This window comes from Sapajus apella, unplaced genomic scaffold, assembly GCF_009761245.1.
Source record: "Sapajus apella isolate SASKATOON/1434 unplaced genomic scaffold, GSC_monkey_1.0 scaffold40, whole genome shotgun sequence".
NCBI lineage: Eukaryota > Metazoa > Chordata > Mammalia > Primates > Cebidae > Sapajus > Sapajus apella.
Window position 1 is genome coordinate 1 of NW_022436980.1, and position 22713 is coordinate 22713.

The 22713-nt window shown below is 39.8% G+C and overlaps 1 protein-coding gene and 1 long non-coding RNA gene across 7 annotated transcripts in view; one reads left to right on the forward strand and one right to left on the reverse strand.

Annotated features, from left to right (window-relative positions):
• Window positions 1-5281: 5281 nt before the first annotated feature.
• Window positions 5282-22713, reverse strand: part of POLQ (DNA polymerase theta) — a 65133-nt gene continuing 47701 nt past the window's right edge. For 2 of the 6 annotated variants that reach the window (XM_032298927.1, XM_032298929.1), the window contains 3 exons: window positions 19023-19176; window positions 9023-9138; window positions 7538-8529 (listed from right to left, as the gene is read on the reverse strand). In XM_032298927.1, the coding sequence (XP_032154818.1) occupies window positions 8416-8529; window positions 9023-9138; window positions 19023-19176 (384 nt within the window). In that variant the 3' untranslated portion in view covers window positions 7538-8415. Of the gene's footprint in view, window positions 6514-7537; window positions 8530-9022; window positions 9142-19022; window positions 19177-22713 lie in introns of those variants that run through there. The other 4 variants (XM_032298924.1, XM_032298926.1, XM_032298928.1 and 1 more) reach the window with 3 other exon arrangements.
• LOC116565386 lies at window positions 6638-8563 on the forward strand. Its single transcript, XR_004275413.1, has 2 exons — window positions 6638-6680; window positions 8366-8563. It is a non-coding gene; the product is annotated as an uncharacterized LOC116565386 (long non-coding RNA).

The window sequence follows — 22713 nt, forward strand, 5'->3', positions numbered from 1 at the left end:
AACTTGTTCATGCCAGTTTGCTTCTGAGAAAATTAGGCTGAGGCAGAAGGATCACCTGAGGCCAGGAGTTTGAGACCAGCCTGGGCAACAGAATAAGAATCTGTCTCTATCCCAAAAAATTAAAAATTAGTTGTGTGTGGTGGTGTATGTCAGTAGTCCCAGCTACTCAGAGAGGCTGAGGCAAGAGAAACGCTTCAGCCCAGGAGTTCTGGGTTATAGTGAGCTATGATCATGCCACCATACTTCAGCCATGGTGATAGCAAGAGACTCTGTGTCTTAAAAACAAACAAAAATGAGTGAGATAACTGAAAGCTCTAAGGAAAAAGTTACAGGAATCTAGACAGGGAAGAAAACAAAATCATACTGCTCAAAGTTTATTTTGTGATTATCTTTTTTTTTTTTTTGGGTAGAGTCTCATTCTGTCGCCCATGCTGGAGTGCAGTGGCACAATCTTGCTCATTGCCACCTCTGCCTCCCAGGTCAAGTGATTCTTGTGCCTCAGCCTCCCAAGTAGCTAGGACTATAGGTGCATGCCACCACACCTGGCTAATTTTTATATTTTTAGTAGAGAATGGAGTTTTACCATGTTGGCCAGGCTGGTCTCGAAGTCCTGACTTTAAGTGATCCACCGGCCTTGGCCTCCCAAAGTGCTGGGATTACAGGTGTGAGCCATCACACCCAGCCAATGATTATCTTTAATTTCTAACTTCACATTACAAAACAGAAACTGGATTTCTTAAACAATGTATTATGGTTGTGGTTTAACTAAGAAAGCCATAGTAAATTCCAATCAACAGACTCATGCTCAAAAGGCCTTGACCCCTAGTTCACTGACAATTAAAATACACTTATGTTTTAGGTTAGAGAAAACATTCTGTGTTTGCATGTATTATTTTATATTTTGAATATATAAAGCATTTCTGTGATTCAAAAGTCAGAACTATATCAACAGGAATAGTCAGAGAAGTCTGACTCCTATATCCACCCTTTCCACCTACCTTTCATAGGTGACTTTTCATTCGTTTTTTAATGTATCTCTTCTCCTCCTCCTCTTCTTTTTTTGAGATGGAGTCTCGCTCTGTAGTCCAGGCTGGATTGCAATGGCATGATCTTGGCTCACTGCAACCTCTGCCTCCCTGGTCCCAGTTCAAGCAATTCTGCTACCTCAGTCTCCCAAAGTACCTGGGATCACAGAAAAAATTGTATACGTTTGTACATAGATGCTCTCTTATGTCATGCACTAATAATTTGCCAAGATTACATATGGACAGAGGTAAGACCCATTTATAACACTATAAACTATGGTTTTACAAAGTGCAATTGTTTTTAAAAGGCAGGGAGGGGGCGGGAGAGCACTGTATAGCAAATCTATCAAATACAACTTCCCAAAACTCATACATTTTACTAGAATTTATTAACCCAGTAGCCATTCAAAATCTCCATCAAATTGAGGAAATGTGTTACTTTTTATTGAAAGACTTTAAAGACAACTTTTGATGTTGTTGAAGTCCACTTTCAGTGAAGTACAAGTAAAAATAATTTGGTAATAATGCAGCATAAAAAATCAAGGTGGTTAAGATGTACCTACAAACTCAACATTCAGACCTTACCTCCTCACTTCTTTGCAGCTCCAGCTGTCTTCAGCCAGGAAGAAAAATGAAGCTACTATGGGCTTATTCCATCTCCTAGTAGTTATGATAAACATTCATTAACTCAAAACCGCCAAGAGTTCTCTGGAGAGTGTTGTCTCCTGCACCTCTGGCTTTCATCAGCATAGTTAATTCCTCTTCAGGTACTTTCCTCATATTTATCTAGACTGGCTGTAAACAACTGGCTTTATTCTTCTAAATCCTGTCTAATCTCAGGAAAATCTCCCCGCCACCATAATTTTTCTTCTAATTTTGGTTCCATATAAAAATTGAAAAAACAGCAAACGAGCTCAAGGCCAAAAAACTTGTTGATTAAAAATACAAATATACATTTACCTTATTATTTTTGAATTACAATAACTTAGGCTTCAGATACCTGCATTCAGTATTTGAAATACTGATTCGACCTCCTTTCTTCCTCCTTCCCTTCCTTCCTGTTTCTTCCTCACCCCCTCTCTCCCTCTGTTCCCTACTTCCCTTTCCTCTCCTCCCTTCCTTTCATTCATTCACTTACAAAAGTCAGCCACACTTACAAAGGCTGCTGATGGCAGCTCCATACAAAGACTGCACTGGAGTAGAGGGAGGAGACAGCCCTGGAGTGAAGTGGCAGGGTCAACTCTTCAATGGTCAGTGATGGCATGTGATGTTGGCATTGGCGCAGGGCAGCCCAGTGGGGTCAGGAGTCTATGGGAGCCAGGTTTCTCACTGATGGAGAACAAAGACAGGAAAAATTAAAAGGAAAAGCTACAATAAACCCTGTAGTATTAGATTAGAATTGAAACTATCAGTGTAAATTTTTACATAAATACAAAGTGTGTATATATAATGTATACAAATATATATGGGTATCATTATATAATTTACATACATATGTGATATAAAGGTGCCTGTGTAATATATATATATATATTTCTTAAATCTGCACACCTAGAGGACAGAGAGCAAGCCCCTTACCCCCTGGAGCAATGAGCACAGCTAGTACCTGGATATTTATTTCTAATTACTGTTCTCTGCTAAACGGAACTGGAGGTCTCTGAAGAAATGTCTAGTTTCGGACCCCTTCCTTACACAAAAATTAACTCCAGATGGATTAAAGATTTAAACATAAGACCTCACACCATAAGAACCCTAGAGGAAAACCTAGGCAAAATCTTTCAGGACATAGGCACAGACAGGGACTTCATGACTAAAACACCAAGGGCAATGGCAACAAAAGCCAAAATAGACAAATGTGACCTAATTAAACTTAAAAGCTTCTGCACAGCAAAAGAAAGAATCATTAGAGTAAACCTGCAACCAACAGAATGGGAAAAAACGTTCGAAATCTACCCATCAGACAAAGGGCTGATATCCAGAATCTACAAAGAACTAAAGCAGATTTACAAGAAAAAAACAAACCCATTCAAAAGTAGGAAAAGGGTATGAACAGACATTTTTCAAAAGAAGAAAAATATGTGGCCAATAAACATGAAAAAATGCTCATCGTCATGGGTCATTAGAGAAATGCAAATCAAAACCACATTGAGATATCATCTCAAGTCATTAAATGAGAATGGCAATCATTAAAATATCTGGAGACAACAGATGCTGGAGAGGATGTAGAAAAAAAGGAACACTTTTACACTGTTGGGAGTGGAAATTAGTTCAACTGTTGTAGAAGACAGTGTGGCGATTCCTTAAGGATCTAGAAATAGAAATTCCATTTGACCCATAAATCCCATTACTAGGTATGCACCCAAAGGATTATAAATCGTCTATCATAAAGGCACATGCACATGTATGTTCACTGCAGCACTGTTTACGATAGCAAAGACCTGGAACCAACCGAAATGCCCATTGATGATAGACTGGACAAAAACCATCATTCTCAGCAAATTGACACAAGAACAGAAAACCAAATACTGCATGTTTTCACTCATAGTTGGGTGATAAACAATGAGAACACCTGGGCACAGGGAAGGGACCAACACTCACAGGGCTAGGTGGAGGGGAGGAGAGGGGCGAACAGCAGGGGTGGGGAGCGGGGAGGATGGGGAGGGATAACACCTGGAGAAATACCTGATGTAGGCAGCGGTGGGGAGTGGGGGCGACAGAGAGGGATGGATGGAGACAGCAAACCACCCTGACATGTATGTACCTATGCAACAATACTGCAGGATGTGCACATGTACCCCAGAGCCCAAATACAATTAAAAAAAATAAGAAATGTCTAGTTTCAAGCCTAGAACATTTTTGTGTCCGAAAATAAAGTATTCAAAGAATAACAAGGACATGTCAAAGGACACAGCAGCTAGCTGAAAGCCTACACAGGACAAATCAGGTATAATTTGAACATCAAGACCAGGTGGCTTGATGCTTGATGGCTCATTCTGGTGGCTCATTCCTGTAATCCCAGCACTTTGAGAGGCCAAGGTGGGAGGATTGCTTGAGGCTAGGAGTTCAAGACCAGCCTGGGCAACATAGTAAGACCCTGTCTCTACAAAAAAAATATATAATAAGAAAAAGGAAAAAGCATTAAAAGTCGTAACAGTAACTTAATAAGTACCCACTAGTTTACATTGTTATAAATAAGAGGGGTAAGTGAAAACTCTTCCTTACAATAGAATGTCAACAAATAATGTAGATGGAATTTTAAAATTACCATTTGGCAACCATTATCATAATGACTTGGGCAACAAATACCAGTGGATGCCGACACTAGTGAGGTAAAGTGGGATAGAGGAAGAGGATATTTTCATAGTCTCAAAGTATCTTCATGAAAAAAATTTGCTAATCATATAGAAAAATATAACTAGAGAAACATGGCAGACGCCATCTTAATCAAGTGATCAAAGTTCCCAACACCAGCAAGGGAACAAATCAATATCATGTGCCACCTGACAGGATGCAGTGAGAACCCAGCATCACCTCTGTAATATTCCTGCCAAAAACACACAATCAAGGTCTAATCATGAGGCAATAAGTAAAACCAAATTGAACGACATTCTATAAAATACCCTCTATTACAAATTTTCAGTGTATCAAGGAAAGATGTATGTTCCGGATTTAAGTAGACTAGATAGTCATGACAACTAGGTGCAACTCTTAATCTTGGATTGGACCCTTTTGCTATAAATGACATAAGTGGAGCAGTTAACAAAACTTGAGTGGTGATTTCTGACTTGATTGGGATTCTTTGTACTATTCTTCAAACTTTTACCTGGGTTTTTAATTATTTCAAAATAAAATTATAAAAATAAAATACTTCCAATCTTGTTGCATTACTTATACTTCGATGGCATTGTCGTCTACCTTTCATAGCAAAAGGACAACCACTTTATGGCTTAAAGAATGGTCTTGGCCGGGCGTGGTGGCTCACGCCTGTAATCCAGGCACTTTGGAGGCCAAGGCAGGCGGATCACCTGAGGTCGGGAGTTCAAGACCAGCCTGACCAACATGGTGAAACCCTGTCTTTTTAAAGAAAAAAAAAGAAAAAAAGAATGGTCTTGTGAGCTGGTTTGGAAATCCAACCATTATTTAAACATTTTTAAAAATGTGTTTTAATTGCACAAATGATATATAAATTCATAGTGTAATAGTCATAAGGTAAATTTAGACAACATTAAGTATTTCCCTTGTACCTCCCACTCATCTAAATTAACGAGTTATCAGTTTGTTGTGTTTCCTTCTAAATATTTTTTCTATGCTGCAACGTGCTTATTCATGTCTCCACTATGTCTCAGATTATTCTATGTTAGTACCTATAATTCATTCTTTTTCACTCACTTATATTGTTCCATGCTGTCAGCCATAACTTGTTACCACTCTTTTACTAGTATTTAGATATTTTCCAGTCTCTTGATTTTACAAACAAGACTGCAGTGAACATTTGCACACGTATTTTGCATATGTGCAAGTGTTTCTCTAGGTAAGATGTTAAGTGGAATGTCTGAATTAAAGGGCATGCTCATTTAAACATTTTAAATAGATGTTGACTATTCTACCAGTGTATTAAAAAAAAACAAAAAAATAATATTCTTCTACCAGGTGAGTTTTAAGATATTATCTGTCTAAAAAAATATAAAATCCTGATGAGACTTTGATGAAATTACAGTAAGTTATAGATTAAAAAATAATGAAGTGTTTTGTTGGCATCACTTCCTCTGGGACATCTTTATCCTTTTACCACAACTATTTTCCTCATTTGTGTTAACTGAGCCTTCACTGTTTCTCAGGTCACATATCTACAGTATCTCAAACAGCAGCAGTGTCAGCATGCCCAGGCAGCTAGTTCTTCTGTAATTCCATTTATGTTCAATTTGACTTTCACTTCCAGTGTTATCATTTTTTAGTCCTCTGCTACACTTTCATCTTTATTAGCCAATTTCCACTTTTGATTATCCATTTTTGTAGAATGCGGATTTACCATTGGGAGGCAAGCAATCAACACAACTACACTTTGCCATCTGTAAGTAAAGTGAATAACAGATGTGAAGTGACCAATCATAGACAGCCTTTGAAAGAAGTGATGTAACTGGTCCCATCAGGATGCATGTATGAATTTCCTATTACTGCGATAACCAATTCCACAAACTTACTAGCTCAAAACAATGCAAATTACTGTCATGCAGTTCTAAAGGACAGAAGTCCAAAATGGTCTTAACTGGGCTAGAGTCAAGGTGTTGACTTCAGAAGGTTCTAGGAGAGAACATACCTTCAGAAGGTTCTAGGAGAGAATCCATTTCCTTACCTTTTCCAATTTTTAGAGGGTTCCTGCATTCCTTGGCTCACGGCCCCTTCTTCCAACTTTAAAGCCAGCGGTGTAGCATCTTCAAATAGTTCTCTGTTTCTTTGTCACATCTTCTGCTTCCCTCTTATAAAGACCCTGGTGATTACAATGGAACCATTCAGGTAATCCAGGATAATCCACCACCTCAAGATCTCTAACTTAATCACATCAACAAGGTCTATAAAATTACTAGGCTAAGTCTATGAAGACTTGAAAGTTCGTTTTCCTGAGGTAGGTGAAAGGGTCATCTCTGTTCTTTCCAGGTGACTGTATCTGCACAGGCTTCCCTGGGAGGACTTCATCAACAGCATCACCTCTGTAATATTCCTGCCAAAAACACACAATCAAGGTCTAATCATGAGGCAATAAGTAAAACCAAATTGAACGACATTCTATAAAATACCCTCTATTACAAATTTTCAGTGTATCAAGGAAAGATGTATGTTCCGGATTTAAGTAGAATCTCATGGAATTACTTGTAGTTAATATCTACCGGTAACTGAAATTTGAATTGTGTTGCTGGGGGGCTCGTGTTATTAAGTAAACCATAGTAACTGGGATTTGTGCATATCTGAATCATGCAAAGTGGGGAGGGCCTTTTTCAGGTCCAGTTGACAGGTCAAACGGAGTGAGAAATTCCATGTGACTACACATACTGGCCCACGGCTGCAGAAGTGACTTATATTTGCCCTCATGTTTGAAGAACACTCAGAGGTAAACAGATTGAGCTTTCTCTTGTGCCAGATCTTTCAAGCCTACCAGAATACTGACAGCACTTCAGCTTTTAAGAAACATTGTAGGTAAATATGGAAAAAACTCAAGAAAGAATGATATCTTCCCTCTTACTGCTGCCATCTCTGCCCTCCTCAATGCTCCAAAAAACTACGTCTAAGTCTCTTATGCATTAATACCCAACTACTGATAATGCACTACACTTTATAAAGCAAATATCTTTTCTTTATTCTGATTAATAAACATGAAAGAGCTGTTCTGGTAACTAAGAATATAATCAGTGCTTCCTATGTGCTCAGAAGTTGCTGAACAAGCTATGGAGTGAGTAAATAAGGAACACGAGTTTCTGACACTTACCGTTTTTAACAAAACAACTGTTGATATAAAGTTTCTCATGAATTCATTTGATTTCAACAGCAAGAAGATCAGCTCCATACCTCTGATTGAGATTACAAAGTATAATCTTTTCAGCATGGGTTTTTCTCACCATGCCACAAATAGAAAGAGGCACTAAGGGACTGGTAAGGGGGTATTTTCCATCTCTGGCAGTATTATATTTACCTGCAATAAAAACATCTGATCTTACAGAACAGGATACCTCTTGAAGAGGTTTAGTTTATTTTATGATATATAAGTATTCCAAATACATTCATTGTATGAATTAGGGAAGGAAAAGCAACAAGAAACATTTCATGCATATTCATTCCTAGACTCCAGCCATACCAAGTCTTACCGCTTTATAGAATTCATAATTTATTAGCCAATACTATTGTGAAATACTATTTCAATACTCTAAAAGTGATATTAGAGGGAAAAGAAGTCACACACAATGCCTGACACCACCAGGGTGAAACCAAATCTTTATCCACCTATGGCTCCTGTCAGGGTCAGCAGAGGAAGCAGCTTCATTTTCTTCATGGTTTACCCAGACATGTGGAGCCAAAGTGCCAAGTGCATATTTCAAATATCTGTCCTGAATATGTTTAAAGCCACAGTAAATTACAAAAGGCAAATTCATAGATGCTCTTTGAAAGTGAGTGTAACTATTATACTTGGTATTTCACTTTCCCTATCCCCAAAAGTTTTTGATGCTACAAAGAACGGACCCTGATACATAGTTTGAAACTCTCACTATAAAATTACTAGGCTAAGTCTATGAAGACTTGAAAGTTCGTTTTCCTGAGGTAGGTGAAAGGGTCATCTCTGTTCTTTCCAGGTGACTATATCTGCACAGGCTTCCCTGGGAGGACTTCATCAACAGCACAGTTACATATCAAAGTCCTTCAGCTCTCCCCAGCTGGCACCTATTTTCACTTTCACTTTCAATTTTACAGACAGTTTTACAGCTCTTTCCATTTCATTCTTGACAATCTGAGCTACCTTAAAAAAAAAAAAAAAAAAAAAAAAAAGAGGTTAACAAACTCTCTGTCCAGTCAAAGAATGTATCCCAAGCCAACCACTGAGAACCTTATAAACCAGACTGGAGCTCTTCACCCAGTGGTGCTTAAAATGCTAGATCAGAAAATAAAAAAACCAGACATCTGAAACTCTTCTTCACTGATGAGCAGGAGTTTCTGACACTTTTTGCTAGAATGCTTGGAGCTTGGAAACCCTCAGGGAAAGACTGAAAATTTTTGTTCAATTTCTCTATGATAAAAACATCTCTGCATTGGCAGTTTCTTAACTTATTAAGAATTAGTACAAAATGGAACACTCTTAACTCCTTTTCTACCCATAAGGACTCAATATTTATACAGCCATCCTGGGGCTAGGGTAGAGTTCCAAAATCCTCATGCATAGGGGAAAAAGCTGTCAGCCTGACAATACAGTGTCTTGACTTCCTATGGAATGGACACAAGCATTGCAAAAATACCTGAACAACATCTTCTTCTGCCACTTCATATAAGAGTTCATCATGGAGTTGAAGGATGAAGAAGCCTCCTCTGATTGGGCAGCACATCCCTTGCAGTTTTCTCTTTGGTAACAATCCTACTTCATGAAAAAGTAGCAAAACTGATCAGCATGTTGCTGTGTCATAGAATATTTTTAGAGATTCTGAGTAACTCTGGGGAATTTTAATCAAGAGATCAAAACACACACGACTAAGAACTATCAGAAACATAACTACATCCTGGTTGCTACCTACCCTACCTATCTGGCATAAACTCATCAACTTCCTCCCAGAAAGAGGAAGTCTCACAAAGTCGTCTGTAAATGGGGTGTTAAGAACTCTGCGCCAAACTCTAGTCCAACTTATTTCTCATGAATAACATTTTCTTATTCCATGGAATACCCCTACCACCATCTGAGTGTAATAGCACCAGGGAGGTATGGGGCCTGATTCCTGCCCCAGGAAAGCAAACTAGTATTTTTAGGCAGTGCTTCTTAAGAGGGACACTCATGTCTTTGTATGGCCAGAAGTGTCACCGTGATAGAACTGGTGCTTCCCCAATTGGACCGTACAGTCTAAACAAGTAATTCTAAACCTGGGTTCCCAATGTGGACTTCAGAGAGTATGTAAACCCCTTGCAGTTATATATAAGAGTCTATGTAAATTTTTCTATGGAGATAATCCATACCTTCCAGTAGCCATAACTCCAAAATATATATTAGACTTAGTCACTATTTCCTCATTAGCTGGACCTGGTGGTACAGATTATGCCCTTCTTAACACAAAGATAGAGCTCAACATAAACACCTTTACTGGAACTGCTTTTACCTGTTTGCTTAAACCTCACAGCAGTTATCTTCCTTTCTGCTGTCCAAATTCCCTATTTATCTTTCAGGCCCAGGATGAATACCATCTCCCTCAGTATATCTGGTGCTTCCCTCTGAGAGAGAGAGAGAGAGTTCTTCAACTGTCACTATACGCAGTGCCAGTTTGCTCAGAGGCGGCTCTCACACAGTAGGCAAACACAAGCACCCGAGGCTGGAGCAAGCTGCTTCCAAACCAGGACTGCAAAGGCTGTACTTCTGTTCCCCAGTTTGGCTGAAGTCTGATCTGCCCCATGCAGTCACACTTAGCTCATACTATTGACTGTCTGGATGCTCTAGCTTTTCTGCTTTCTGATGACCACGCCTTTGCCGTCTTGATTTCCCTTGGCTACCGGCTCCTGACCCAGAATGCCATGATGCTCTTCTTCCCCATGTGTTCTGCTTCCTCATGCTCACCTTCCTTTCATCCCACCCACCTAATACTACTTTAAGCTGCCATGACACCATGAGGTCTTCCTCAGCGACAGAGCTATATCACCTTCCACTGACTCTAAAGTCATTGTCTGTATCCTTATTTTGAGATTTATCACTGCTGTGTGGAATTAATACAAATATTTCAGTCAGGTATCATAGCTTCCTCTCCTTTCTTAAATAGACTTTAAATTTAATCATAGATTGATAACTTTTATTTCTAAATTCCCAAAACATATAGCACCGTATTACTCCCCAAGTAAGTTTAATGATATGTTGTCTATATAAACAGAAATGTGTAGAAGATAGATCCAAGATGGCCGTTTAGGAACAGCTCAGGATTGCAGCTCCCAGTGAAAGTGCAGAGGGTGAGTGGGCGCTGCATTTTTATTGCCCACAGACTAGGAAATTCCCAGGCGGAGGAGCCCCACGGGTTGCCAGCACGGCTGTGTCAGCCAGCATAGCTGTGTTGGCTGGCGCAGCAGCTTTGCCCCGCGCGGCTGCTTTGTTAGCGACCTGGCGCAGCGGTTCTCTGTACAAAATACACTGGTCTGGGTGCCCTTTTGGCTGGCGATTGGAGCCATGGGAAGTCGCCCATTCATCTGTTTAAAAAGGGGACTGAACAGAAAACCAGGACAGTAGATTCCAGGGCAAAAAAAGCGCTACGAATCTCAGTGCTGCTGTTTAAGCCAGCGCAGTGAGTTGCCCCACGGGAAAACACACAAATCCTGGCTCCTCTTCAACAGTCAACTGGAACACCAACTTAAAAAAAAAAGGCTCTAAGGCAGGGAGCCAGACGATCAGGCTCGGCTGGTCCCACCCCCACAAAAGAACAGCAATCAGAAACTCTCTGGATTGAGAGTTTCACAGCAAGTGCAGCTGAACCCAGGATGGTCCAGCTCTGTGGGGGAGGGGCGTCCGCCATTACTGAGGCACACTAACACTATGGAGGTAGTCAGCCAATGCTGAGGCAGCCCGCCGTTGCCAAGGCAACCCACCATTGCTGAGGCAGCCTGCCTTTGCTGAGGCAACCCACCATTCCAGAGAGAGTCCGCCAATACTGAGGTGGGCCACCATTGCTGAGGCAGTTCTAACTACCCATATAAACAGTACTGCAGGGAAGTTCACTCGGCAGCTGGGCGGAGCCCACAGCAGCTCAGCAAAGCCTCTACAGGCAGACAGTGACTAGGCTGCCTCCTTTCTGGGCAGGGCAGCTCCGAAGGAAAAAAAAAAAAAAAGAAGGTAGCAACACAACAGAAACTCATGAATAAAGCCCTAAATCCCTGGGACAGAGCACTTAGGAACAAAAAGCGGTTTATGAGTTCTGCTGCAGCAGACCTAAACGTACCTGCCCAGCAGCTCTGAATGAACAACAGAGCTCACAGCTCACCATTTGAGCTCCTATAAAGAACAGACTGTCTCCTAAAGCAGCTCCCTGACCCCTGTATATCCAAAGAGCCACCTCATAAAGGAGAGATCAGACTGACACTTGGCGGGTATCCTTCTGGGACAAAGATAGCAGAAGAAGAAAACTGGTAGCAACCCTTACTGTTCTGCAGCTGCTGCAGGTGATCCCCAGGCAAGCGGGGCCTGGAGTGGACCTCAGCAGACCTACAGCAGAGGGACCAGACTGTTAGAAGGAAAACTAAGAAACAGAAATAGCCTCATCGTCAACAAACAGAACATCCACTCAGAGACCAAATCTGAAAGCCAGCAACTACAAAGACGACAGGTGGATAAATCCATAAAGATGGGAAGAAACCAGCACAAAAAGGACGAAAACACCCAAAACCAGAACACCTCTCCTCCTACAAGGGATCACAACTCCTCACCAGCAAGGGAACAAGGTTGGATGGAGAACGAGTGTGATGAAATGACAGAATCAGACTTCAGAAGGTGGGTAGTAAGAAACTTCTGTGAAATAAAAGAACATGTTCTAACCCAATGCAAAGAAAATAAGAACCTTGAAAAAAGATTTGACGAAATGCTAACAAGAATGGACAAAATAGAAAGGAATATCAGTGAATTGATGGAGCTGAAAAACACAATACGAGAACTTCGTGAAGCATGCACAAGTTTCAATAGCCGAATTGACCAAGCAGAAGAAAGGATATCAGAGGTCGAAGATCAACTCAATGAAATAAAATGGGGAGGCAAGAATAGAGAAAAAAGGGTAAAAAGGAATGAACAAAGTCTCCAAGAAATGTGGTACTATGTGAAAACACCTAATCTACGTTTGATAGGTGTACCTGAATGCGAAGAAGAGAATGAATCCAAACTGGAATATACTCTTCAGGACATTATCCAGGAAAACTTCCCCAACCTAGCAAGGCAGGCCAATATTCAAGTCCAGGAAATACAGAGAACACCACAAAGATATTCCTCAAGAAGAGCAACCCCAAGGCACATAATCGTCAGATTCACCAGGGTTGAAATGAAGGAGAAAATACTAAGGGCAGCCAGAGGGAAAGGTCAGGTTACCCACAAAGGGAAGCCCATCAAACTCACAGCAGATGTCTCAGCAGAAACCCTACAAGCCAGAAGAGAGTGGGGGCCAATATTCAATATGCTTAAGAAAAAGAACTTTCAACCCAGAATCTCATATCCAGCCAAACTAAGCTTCACAAGTGAAGGAAAAATAAAACCCTTTCTGAACATGCAAGTACTCAGAGATTTCGTCACCACCAGGCCAGCTTTACAAGAGCTCCTGAAAGAGGCTCTACACATATAAAGGAACAACCAGTACCAGCCACTCCAAAAACATGCCAAATGGTAAAGAGAATCAACATAATGAAGAATCTGCATCAACTAATGGGCAAAACAGCCAGGTAGCACCAAAATGGCAGTATCAAATTCACAGATAACAATATTAACCCTAAATGTAAATGGACTAAATGCCCCAATCAAAAGACACAGACTGGCAAACTGGATAAACAGCCAAAACCCATCAGTGTGCTGTATCCAGGAAACCCATCTCACGTGCAAGGATACACAAAGGCTCAAAATAAAGGGATGGAGGAAGATTTACCAAGCGAACGGAGAGCAAAAAAAAGCAGGAGTTGCAATCCTCATCTCTGATAAATTAGACTTTAAAGCAACAAAGATCAAAAGAGACAAAGAAGGACATTACATAATGGTAAAAGGATCAATGCAACAAGAAGAGCTAACGATCCTAAATATATACGCACCCAATACAGGGGCACCCAGATACATAAGGCAAGTTCTTAATGACTTACAAAGAGACTTAGACTCCCACACAATTATAGTGGGAGACTTTAACACCCCATTGTCAATATTAGACAGATCAACCAGACAGAAAATTAACAAGGATACCTGGACTTGAACTCAGACCTGGACCAAGCAAACCTAACAGACATTTACAGAACTCTCCATCCCAAATCCACAGAATATACATTCTTCTCAGCACCACATCACACCTACTCTAAAACTGACCACATAATTGGGAATAATCACTCCTCAGCAAATGCAAAAGAACGGAAATCATAACAAACAGTCTCTCAGACAACAGTGCAATCAAGTTAGAACTCAGAATTCAAAAACTAACCCAGAGCCGCACAGCTTCATGGAAACTGAACAACTTGCTCCTGAATGTTGACCGGATAAACAATGAAATGAAGGCAGAAATGAAGATGTTCTTCGAAACCAATGAGAATGAAGACACAACATACCAGAATCTCTGGGACACATTTAAAGCAGTCTCTAGAGGAAAATATATAGCAATAAGTGCCCACATGAGAAGCAAGGAGAGATAAAAAATTGACACCCTATCGTCAAAATTGAAAGAGCTAGAGGAACAAGATCAAAAAAACTCAAAATCTAGCAGAAGACAAGAAATAGCTAAGATCAGAGCAGAACTGAAGGAGATAGAGACACAAAAAACCCTTCAAAAAATCAATAAATCCAGGAGGTGGTTTCTTAAAAAGATCAACATAACAGACAGACCACTAGCCAGATTAATAAAAAAGAAAAGAGAGAATAACCAAATTGATGAAATAAAAAACGATAAAGGGAATATCACCACAGATTCCACAGAAATTCAAACCATCATCAGAGATTATTACAGACAACTCTATGCACATAAACTAGTAAACCTGGAAGAAATGGATAAATTGCTGGACACTTGCCTCCTCCCAAGCCTAAACCAGGAAGAAGCCGAAACCCTGAACAGACCCATAACAGTTAGGTCTGAAGTTGAGGCAGCAATTAAGAGCTTACCACCCAAAAAAAGCCCAGGTCCAGATGGGTTCACAGCCGAATTCTACCAGACATACAAAGAGGAGCTGGTACCATTACTTCTGAAACTATTCCAAACAATCAAAAAAGAGGGAATTCTTCCCAAATCATTTTATGAGACCAACGTCATCCTGACACCAAAACCCAGCAGAGACTCAACAAGAAAAGAAAACTTAAGGCCAATATCCATGATGAACATAGATGCGAAAATCTTCAAAAAATACTGGCAAGCCGATTGCAACAGCACATCAAAAAGCATATCCACCACGATCAAGTAGGCTTCATCCCGGGGATGCAAGGCTGGTTCAACATACGCAAGTCTATAAACGTAATTCACCACATAAACAGAACCAAAGACAAAAACCACATGATTATCTCAATTGATGCAGAGAAGGCCTTTGACAAAATTCAACAGCCTTTTATGCTAAAAACCCTCAATAAGCTAGGTATTGATGGAACGTATCTCAAAATAATAAAAGCTATTTACGACAAACCAACAGCCGATATCATACTGAATGGGCAAAAACTGGAAGCATTCCCCTTGAAATCTGGCACTAGACAAGGATGCCCTCTCTCACCACTCCTATTCAATATAGTACTGGGAGTTCTAGCCAGAGCAATCGGGCAAAAAAAAGAAATAAAGGGTATTCAAATAGGAAAGGAGGAAGTCAAATTGTCTCTATTTGCAGACGACATGATTGTATATCTAGAAGACCCCATCGTCTCAGCCCAAAATCTCCTGAAACTGATAAGCAACTTCGGCAAAGTCTCAGGATACAAAATCAATGTGCAAAAATCACATGCATTTCTATACACCAATAGAGAGAGCCAAATCAAGAACAAACTGCCATTCACAATTGCCACAAAGAGAATAAAATACCTAGGAATACAACTAACAAGGAACGTAAAAGACCTCTTCAAGGAGAACTACAAGCCACTGCTCAGCGAAATAAGACAGGACACAAACATATGGAGAAACATTCCATGTTCATGGTTAGGAGGAATCAATATCGTGAAAATGGCCATACTGCCCAAAGTAATTTACAGATTCAATGCTATCCCCATCAAGCTACCAATGACCTTCTTCGCAGAACTGGAAAAAACCACCTTAAACTTCATATGGAACCAAAAGAGAGCCCGCATAGCCAAGTCAATTCTAAGCAAAAAGAACAAAGCGGGAGGCATCACACTACTGGACTTCAAACTATACTACAAGGCTACAGTAATCAAAACAGCATGGTACTGGTACCAAAACAGAGATACAGACCAATGGAACAGAACAGAGGTCTTGGAGGCAACGCAACATATCTACAACCATCTGATCTTTCACAAACCAGACAAAAACCATCAATGGGGAAAGGATTCCCTGTTTAATAAATGGTGTTGGGAAAACTGGCTAGCCTTGTGCAGAAAGCAGAAACTGGACCCCTTCCTGACACCTTACACTAAAATGAACTCCAGATGGATTAAAGACTTAAACATAAGACCTAACACCATAAAAACCCAGAAGAAAATCTAGGCAAAAGCATTCAGGACACGGGTGTAGGCAAGGACTTCATGACCAAAACACCAAAAGCATTGATAACAAAAGCCAAAATAGACAAATGGGACCTAATCAAACTCCACAGCTTCTGCACAGCACAAGAAACAGTCATTAGAGTGAATCAGCAACCAACAGAATGGGAAAAAATTTTTGCAATATACCCATCTGACAAAGGGCTGATATCCAGAATTTACAAAGAACTAAAACAGATTTACAACAGAAAAAGCAGCCCATTCAAAAGTGGGCAAAGGATATGAACAGATACTTTACAAAAGAAGACATACATGAGGCCAACAAACATATGAAAAAATGCTCATCATCACTGGTCATCAGAGAAATGCAAATCAAAACAACATTGAGATACCATCTCACGCCAGTTAGAATGGCGATCATTAAAAAATCTGGAGACAACAGATGCTGGAGAGGATGTGGAGAAATAGAACACTTTTACACTGTTGGTGGGAGTGTAAATTCGTTCAACCATTGTGGAAGACAGTGTGGCAATTCCTCAAGGACCTAGAAATAGAAATTCCATTTGACCCAGCAATCCCATTACTGGGTATATATCCAAAGGATTATAAATCGTTCTACTATAAGGACACGTGCACACGAATGTTCATTGCAGCACTGTTGACAATAGCAAAGACCTGGAACCAACCCAAATGCCCATCGATGATAGACTGGACAGGGCAAATGTGGCACATATACACCATGGAATATTATGCAGCCATCAAAAACGATGAGTTTGTGTCCTTTGTAGGGACATGGATGAACCTGGAAACCATCATTCTCAGCAAACTGACAGAAGAGGAGAAGATCAAACACCGCATGTTCTCACTCATAGGTGGGTGTTGAACAGTGAGAACACATGGACACAGGGAGGGGAGCACTACACACTGGGGTCAGTTGGGGGGAAATAGGGGAGGGACGGTGGGTGGTGGGGAGTTTGGGAGAGATAGTAAGGGGAGAAATGCCAGATGTAGGTGATGGGAAGGAAGGCAGCAAATCACACTGCCACGTTTGTACCTATGCAACAATCTTGCATGTTCTTCACATGTACCCCAAAACCTAAAATGCAGTAAAATAAATGGAAAAAAAAAAAAAAAAAGAAATGTGTACGTGTGTGTGTATACACACCGTCCCACACTCAAAATGAACGAGGGGCCTCAGATATTTTGAGGGAACTGATGACAAAATTAATCATTCTCATTTAATGAGAAAATAAACTTTTGTGTCTATGTATTTTTGCGCATAAATGAACATGCTATAACTGGCTGTATTATTTTCTATAACCTGTATGTATGTCTCTTCCAGAAATAGCAAATCTCATTCTCAATAACTGATCACGACCTTTCTGCCCCATCTCCAGCAGCTTTTTCTTCCTCTATATGCACCAAATCTTAATTTCTTCCCAGGAAAATTTAAAACATGCCTGCTGGCTGGGTGTGGCTCATGTCTGTAATTCCAACACTTTGGGAGGCCAAGGCAAGTGGATCACTTGAGGTCAGGAGTTCTACAACAGTCTGGACAACATGGCGTAACCCCCTGTCTACTAAAAATATTTTTTAAGAAATTTGCTAGATGTGGCGCACTCCTGTAATCCCAGCTACTCAGAAAGCTGAGGCAGGAAAATCCCTCGAACTTGGGAGGCAGAGGTTGCAGTGAGCTGAGATCATGCCACTGCGCTCCAGCCTGGGTGACAGAGTGAGACTCTGTCTAAAAAAACCAAAATAGGCCGGGCGCGGTGGCTCAAGCCTGTAATCCCAGCACTGTGGGAGGCCGAGGCGGGTGGATCACGAGGTCAAGAGATCGAGACCATCCTGGTCAACATGGTGAAACCCCGTCTCTACTAAAAAAAAAAATACAAAAAATTAGCTGGGATTACAGGCACGCACCACCATGCCCAGCTAATTTTTTGTATTTTTTTTTTTAGTAGAGACGGGGTTTCACCATGTTGACCAGGATGGTCTCGATCTCTTGACCTCGTGATCCACCCGCCTCGGCCTCCCAAAGTGCTGGGATTACAGGCGTGAGCCACCGCGCCCGGCCTGAAATGGTATTTAAAGCAGAAATATGGACATGTGACAGAAGAGAAAAACAAAATTTCACTGTCCTTGTTAGTGCAAGAAATAATTTCTCCAAGCAATAAACTGAGAACTCAGGAAAATATTATGAAATTAAGAACAAGCAAACAACATCAGCAAAGGAACATGCGTGATAAAGAGATCAAGAGTACATTCTAAGACCAGAAAACACTGAAGGTCATAAATAGGAAAATTGAACATGTTTGTAACATACGGTCTGGAGACCAGAGAGGATCCCCAAATCTGCAGTCAAAATTACTTTCATAACAACACTATCAGGTTATTTCCCTTTTTCAGTCTCATTTTCTTATAAGTGTGTAGCAAGGTGGTCAACTGTGCTGGTGCAGAAGTGAAATTCCCCCATCCTGGGAAACCCATGAGTCTCCCAGAATTGAGACATGTATCACCCCAGACTATACAAAGAGTTTCCCAAAGAAGGTTACAAGACATGTGATATTACAACAGATTGAATACAGAAGTAGATACAAAAAGCCAGCTTTGTTTTCTTAAGCCAAACATTAAAGATGTATTTTCATAAAAATATGTGACACATCAAAATATAAGTTATTACTTTAAATGCTAATATGTTTTAAAATTGCCTGTTTTAATTTATAATATGGTAAATATAGTAGACATAACCCACAAAAACAAAACCTCTTTGAAATTTTTAATAATCTCTAATAGTATAACGTGAGACCAAAACATTTGAGAACTGTTGAGAAATAAAATAAAAAATACTTCTCATTTACATTTCTGATACAATTATTCTCACCATGTTACAGCACAGGCCTCATCTATGAACAAACCTGTTTGGTCACTTTGGAGCATACCCTCTCGATGACCATGGGATTTGAAAGTTGAGTGGAAGGTCTCTAATTGCTTCTGAATGTTAACTGTGGCTATTTTGACAATATCAGCTGCTGATCCTTGGACTGTTGTGTTGATAGCTTGACGCTCAGCCTATAAAAAAGAATTAACAGGTGCTCCACCAGATATGCCAACATGGTTTCATACCTTCCACAGATCAGTGCTCACATCTGCAGCCAGACTGGAAAGCTGGACTGAGATGTGAACCTAGGACACCAACTATTAGGCTGCATCCTAAGAATAACAACTATAATGATCCAGGGCTCTAGATTCTGTGGTTTCCACATTAGGGCAGACAAAAATATAAGATCAGATTGCTTCGGTTTAGAAATCTTCACTACTCAGTTAGGATTCAAAAACTACATTGCACTTAGAATGTATTTATTTAGCTCATCGGTGCTCTAGCTGTTCTAGACATCATTCTAAAAGATCTACTCCACAAAATAATCTTAATCCTAAATAAATAGAGTATCATTCTTTGGGATGTGGGTTGGAATGTCCTAAGCATACCCTCTATACCAGTGGCCCCTTGGTCTTATATAGAGTTTGGCCCCTGCAGGTTTGGAGCCCTCTGATGTGATTCAGAGCTTTTCATGGGTTGCTGAGGCAAATCCTTAACTGCTAGTGAAAATGCACATCCTAGATCCCTGGGTATTCAGTTACAACTTCCTTGAAATGACTGCTATCAAATGCTTTTTAGCAGGGAACCATGCCTACTAAAATTAATCATCTTGGAAGAGTAGAGGAGGGAGTCTGGGTTAATATCCAGGAGTAATCTATATATGAATATAATTCCCAGTGCCCCAAAATGCCTCAGAAAATGAAAAAGGTCTACTCCAGGAAGGGGGGTCAAAACATGAGAGGTATTCTCTAGTTCTGTCACCTAAGCTAAGTATATTAAATGCCTGCAATCTCAGCTCCTCAGGAGGCTAAGGCAAGAGGATCAGTTGAGGCCAGGAGTTTGAAACCAGCCTAGGAAACAGTGAGACCTTGTCTTTAAGAAAAAGAAAATAAAGGCCGGGCGAGATGGCTCACGCCTGTAATCCTAGCACTTTGGGAGGCCGAGATGGGTGGATCACCTGAGATCAGGAGTTCAAGACCAGCCTGGCCATCATGGTGAAACCCCATCTTTAAAAAAAAAAAAAAAAAAGAAAGAAAGAAAAACAAAATAAAACAAAAAAAATCTCTTTCCTCATCTAAAATTACTAATAAGAGGAAGAAACAGCTGGACACAATGTGGGAGAGAGAATGTAACCCATAACAGGTTCCTACAAATTGATTTTTTAAAATGCAGAAAACTCAACAAAAAATTAAAAAGAAAACCAGAATAGGTATTTACCCATGAAAAAATAACTAAATGGTTAATATACATTTGTAAGCTTGCTCATTTGTAAGGTTACCTCAGTAGTAGCCAAGGAAACACAAATTAAAACTATAGAATACTACTTTATACCCACCAGAATAGCTAAAATTATATTAGTTTAATAGCAAGTGTCGACAAGAATGCAGAGCAGTGAGAACTCACATACTCTTCTGATGGGAGGACAAACTGCTATAATCTCCTCAGAAAACAATTTGGCCTTATCTACTGAACTTGAAAATATGCAGCAATCCTACCACTGTGTCTTTACCAACATAAATGCATGTATATGTGCTCCAAGAACCTTGTACAAGGATGTTCAAGGCTACAATAGCTTAGCTTCAAACTGAAAACCCAAGTTCTCATCAACAGAAAAATAGATAAATTATGGTATATTCATATGAGTATACAGCTATTCCTACATGAAACAATAAGAATGACTTGCCCACATAATTTTGAAAGAAGCTAGATACTAAATATACATACATGATGTATCTAGAGCTCAAAATTAGCAAAGCAAAACTGTAGTGTTAGAATTATAACAGTGGCTATTTCTGGGAAGGCGATGGGTGGTGATTAGGCGGATGCATGAGGGCCGCTTCTGGGACACTGATAATATTCTATTTCTTGACCTGGGTGGTAGTTACACAGGTGTAGCTCTGTGATAATTTAGTGAAACCTACATTCTCTATGTGTGAGAATGTATTTTTCACTACAACAAAAGTTTGAACAAAAGCAAAAACCAAAACAAACAAAAACCAAAAAATAACCTGGCTATGTTTATTCCTAATTCAGAGGGCTGGAATTTTTTTTCCTCAGCAACAACATAATGAATCAGAACTGAAGTATTTGGCATGAAAAAGTCTTATTACTCTCTTACATCTTCGGGTGCAATAATATTAATTCTCACAAACTTATGTGATTTATTTACATTAATAACTATATATTCCATTTTTTATCATGCAGATTAAAAAAAAAAACATAATTAGATTCTTATTAGATCAAGTCCAAATTTCTCAGCCTGCCATTGAAAGCCTTCTGTCATTTAAAAGAAGCTTTTTTGTCTCCTAGCTTCTAGGTGGCTCCATCTATCCAGGAGAAAATTATCTATGTGACAACTCAAACTCTCCATTCCTACTAGTTTGGCTTCTAGCCAGTTCTCACTCAGTTATCCTTTTCTGATTGTCTGTTTCTCATTCCCAAGAGCCTAAACTTTAAATAGCCTCCAAGAATCTAAGTCTTTCCTTCTCCCTGAAACCTAAATAATTAAGTATATAAATGATGTTTTCATATTTTTTTTGTTTGCATTATCTCTTCCAAGACTTAAAATTTAGGTTGCCTAGTCCATCAACTAAAGTTACTAGTTCACTTAGAGATACAGTAAAAGCCTGATAAATATCTGGTATCTGCATGTGGATATATGGGAGGCTAGACAGTAAAGAGGTAACAAAAAGTCAACTATTCCTCGATGGTCTCTAAAAGCATTAATGCTCTGGAGGCTTTGAGCTCCAGACAGAAGTTTAGCTGGGTATTTTCTTTCTTTCTTTTTTAGCTGGGTATTTTCATTACATACAACATCTAATGAGCACTAAAACACAAAATTATGGGTGAAGGGCAAAAAACATCTAGTTAAAATAGGAAAATTTGAACTATACTACAAGTTTAAATATTTAAGTACACAGAATACTTTCATGAATCCCAATGAATTCAGTAAAAGACTGAGCAGATATCAATAAATCTTTTAAATGCTGTTAAAAATAGTCTTATTCACTATTTGGAGATACCCTAATAATCTCTGGTGATATAGTGCTTTTTTGTTTTTTGTTTTTTTAAACACAGGGTCTCATTCTGCCACCTAGGCTGGAATACAGTGGTTCGGTCATGGCTCACTGCAGCCTCCAATTCCTGGGCTCAAGCAAACCGCCCACCTTAGCCACCCAAGTAACTAAGACTACAGGCATAGACTACCATACCCAGCTAATTTTCTATTTTTGGTAGATATTGGAGTCTCACTATGTTACCCAAGCTTGTCTCAAACAAAATCCTCCTCAAGTAATCCTCTTGCCTTAGCGTTCCAAAGTGCTGGGATTACATGCATGAGCCACTGTGCCTGAGCAGATAGTGCTTTTAAAATAAGCAAACAAGTAGAATAAACCAAAAATTAATCAAAATTTAGTGACTGGTTAATCTCTGAGGAATGTTAGCAATCTGGTATGATAATGACAAATTAGTGTATGGTATCAGAAACAAAGAATAATTAGCAAATATAA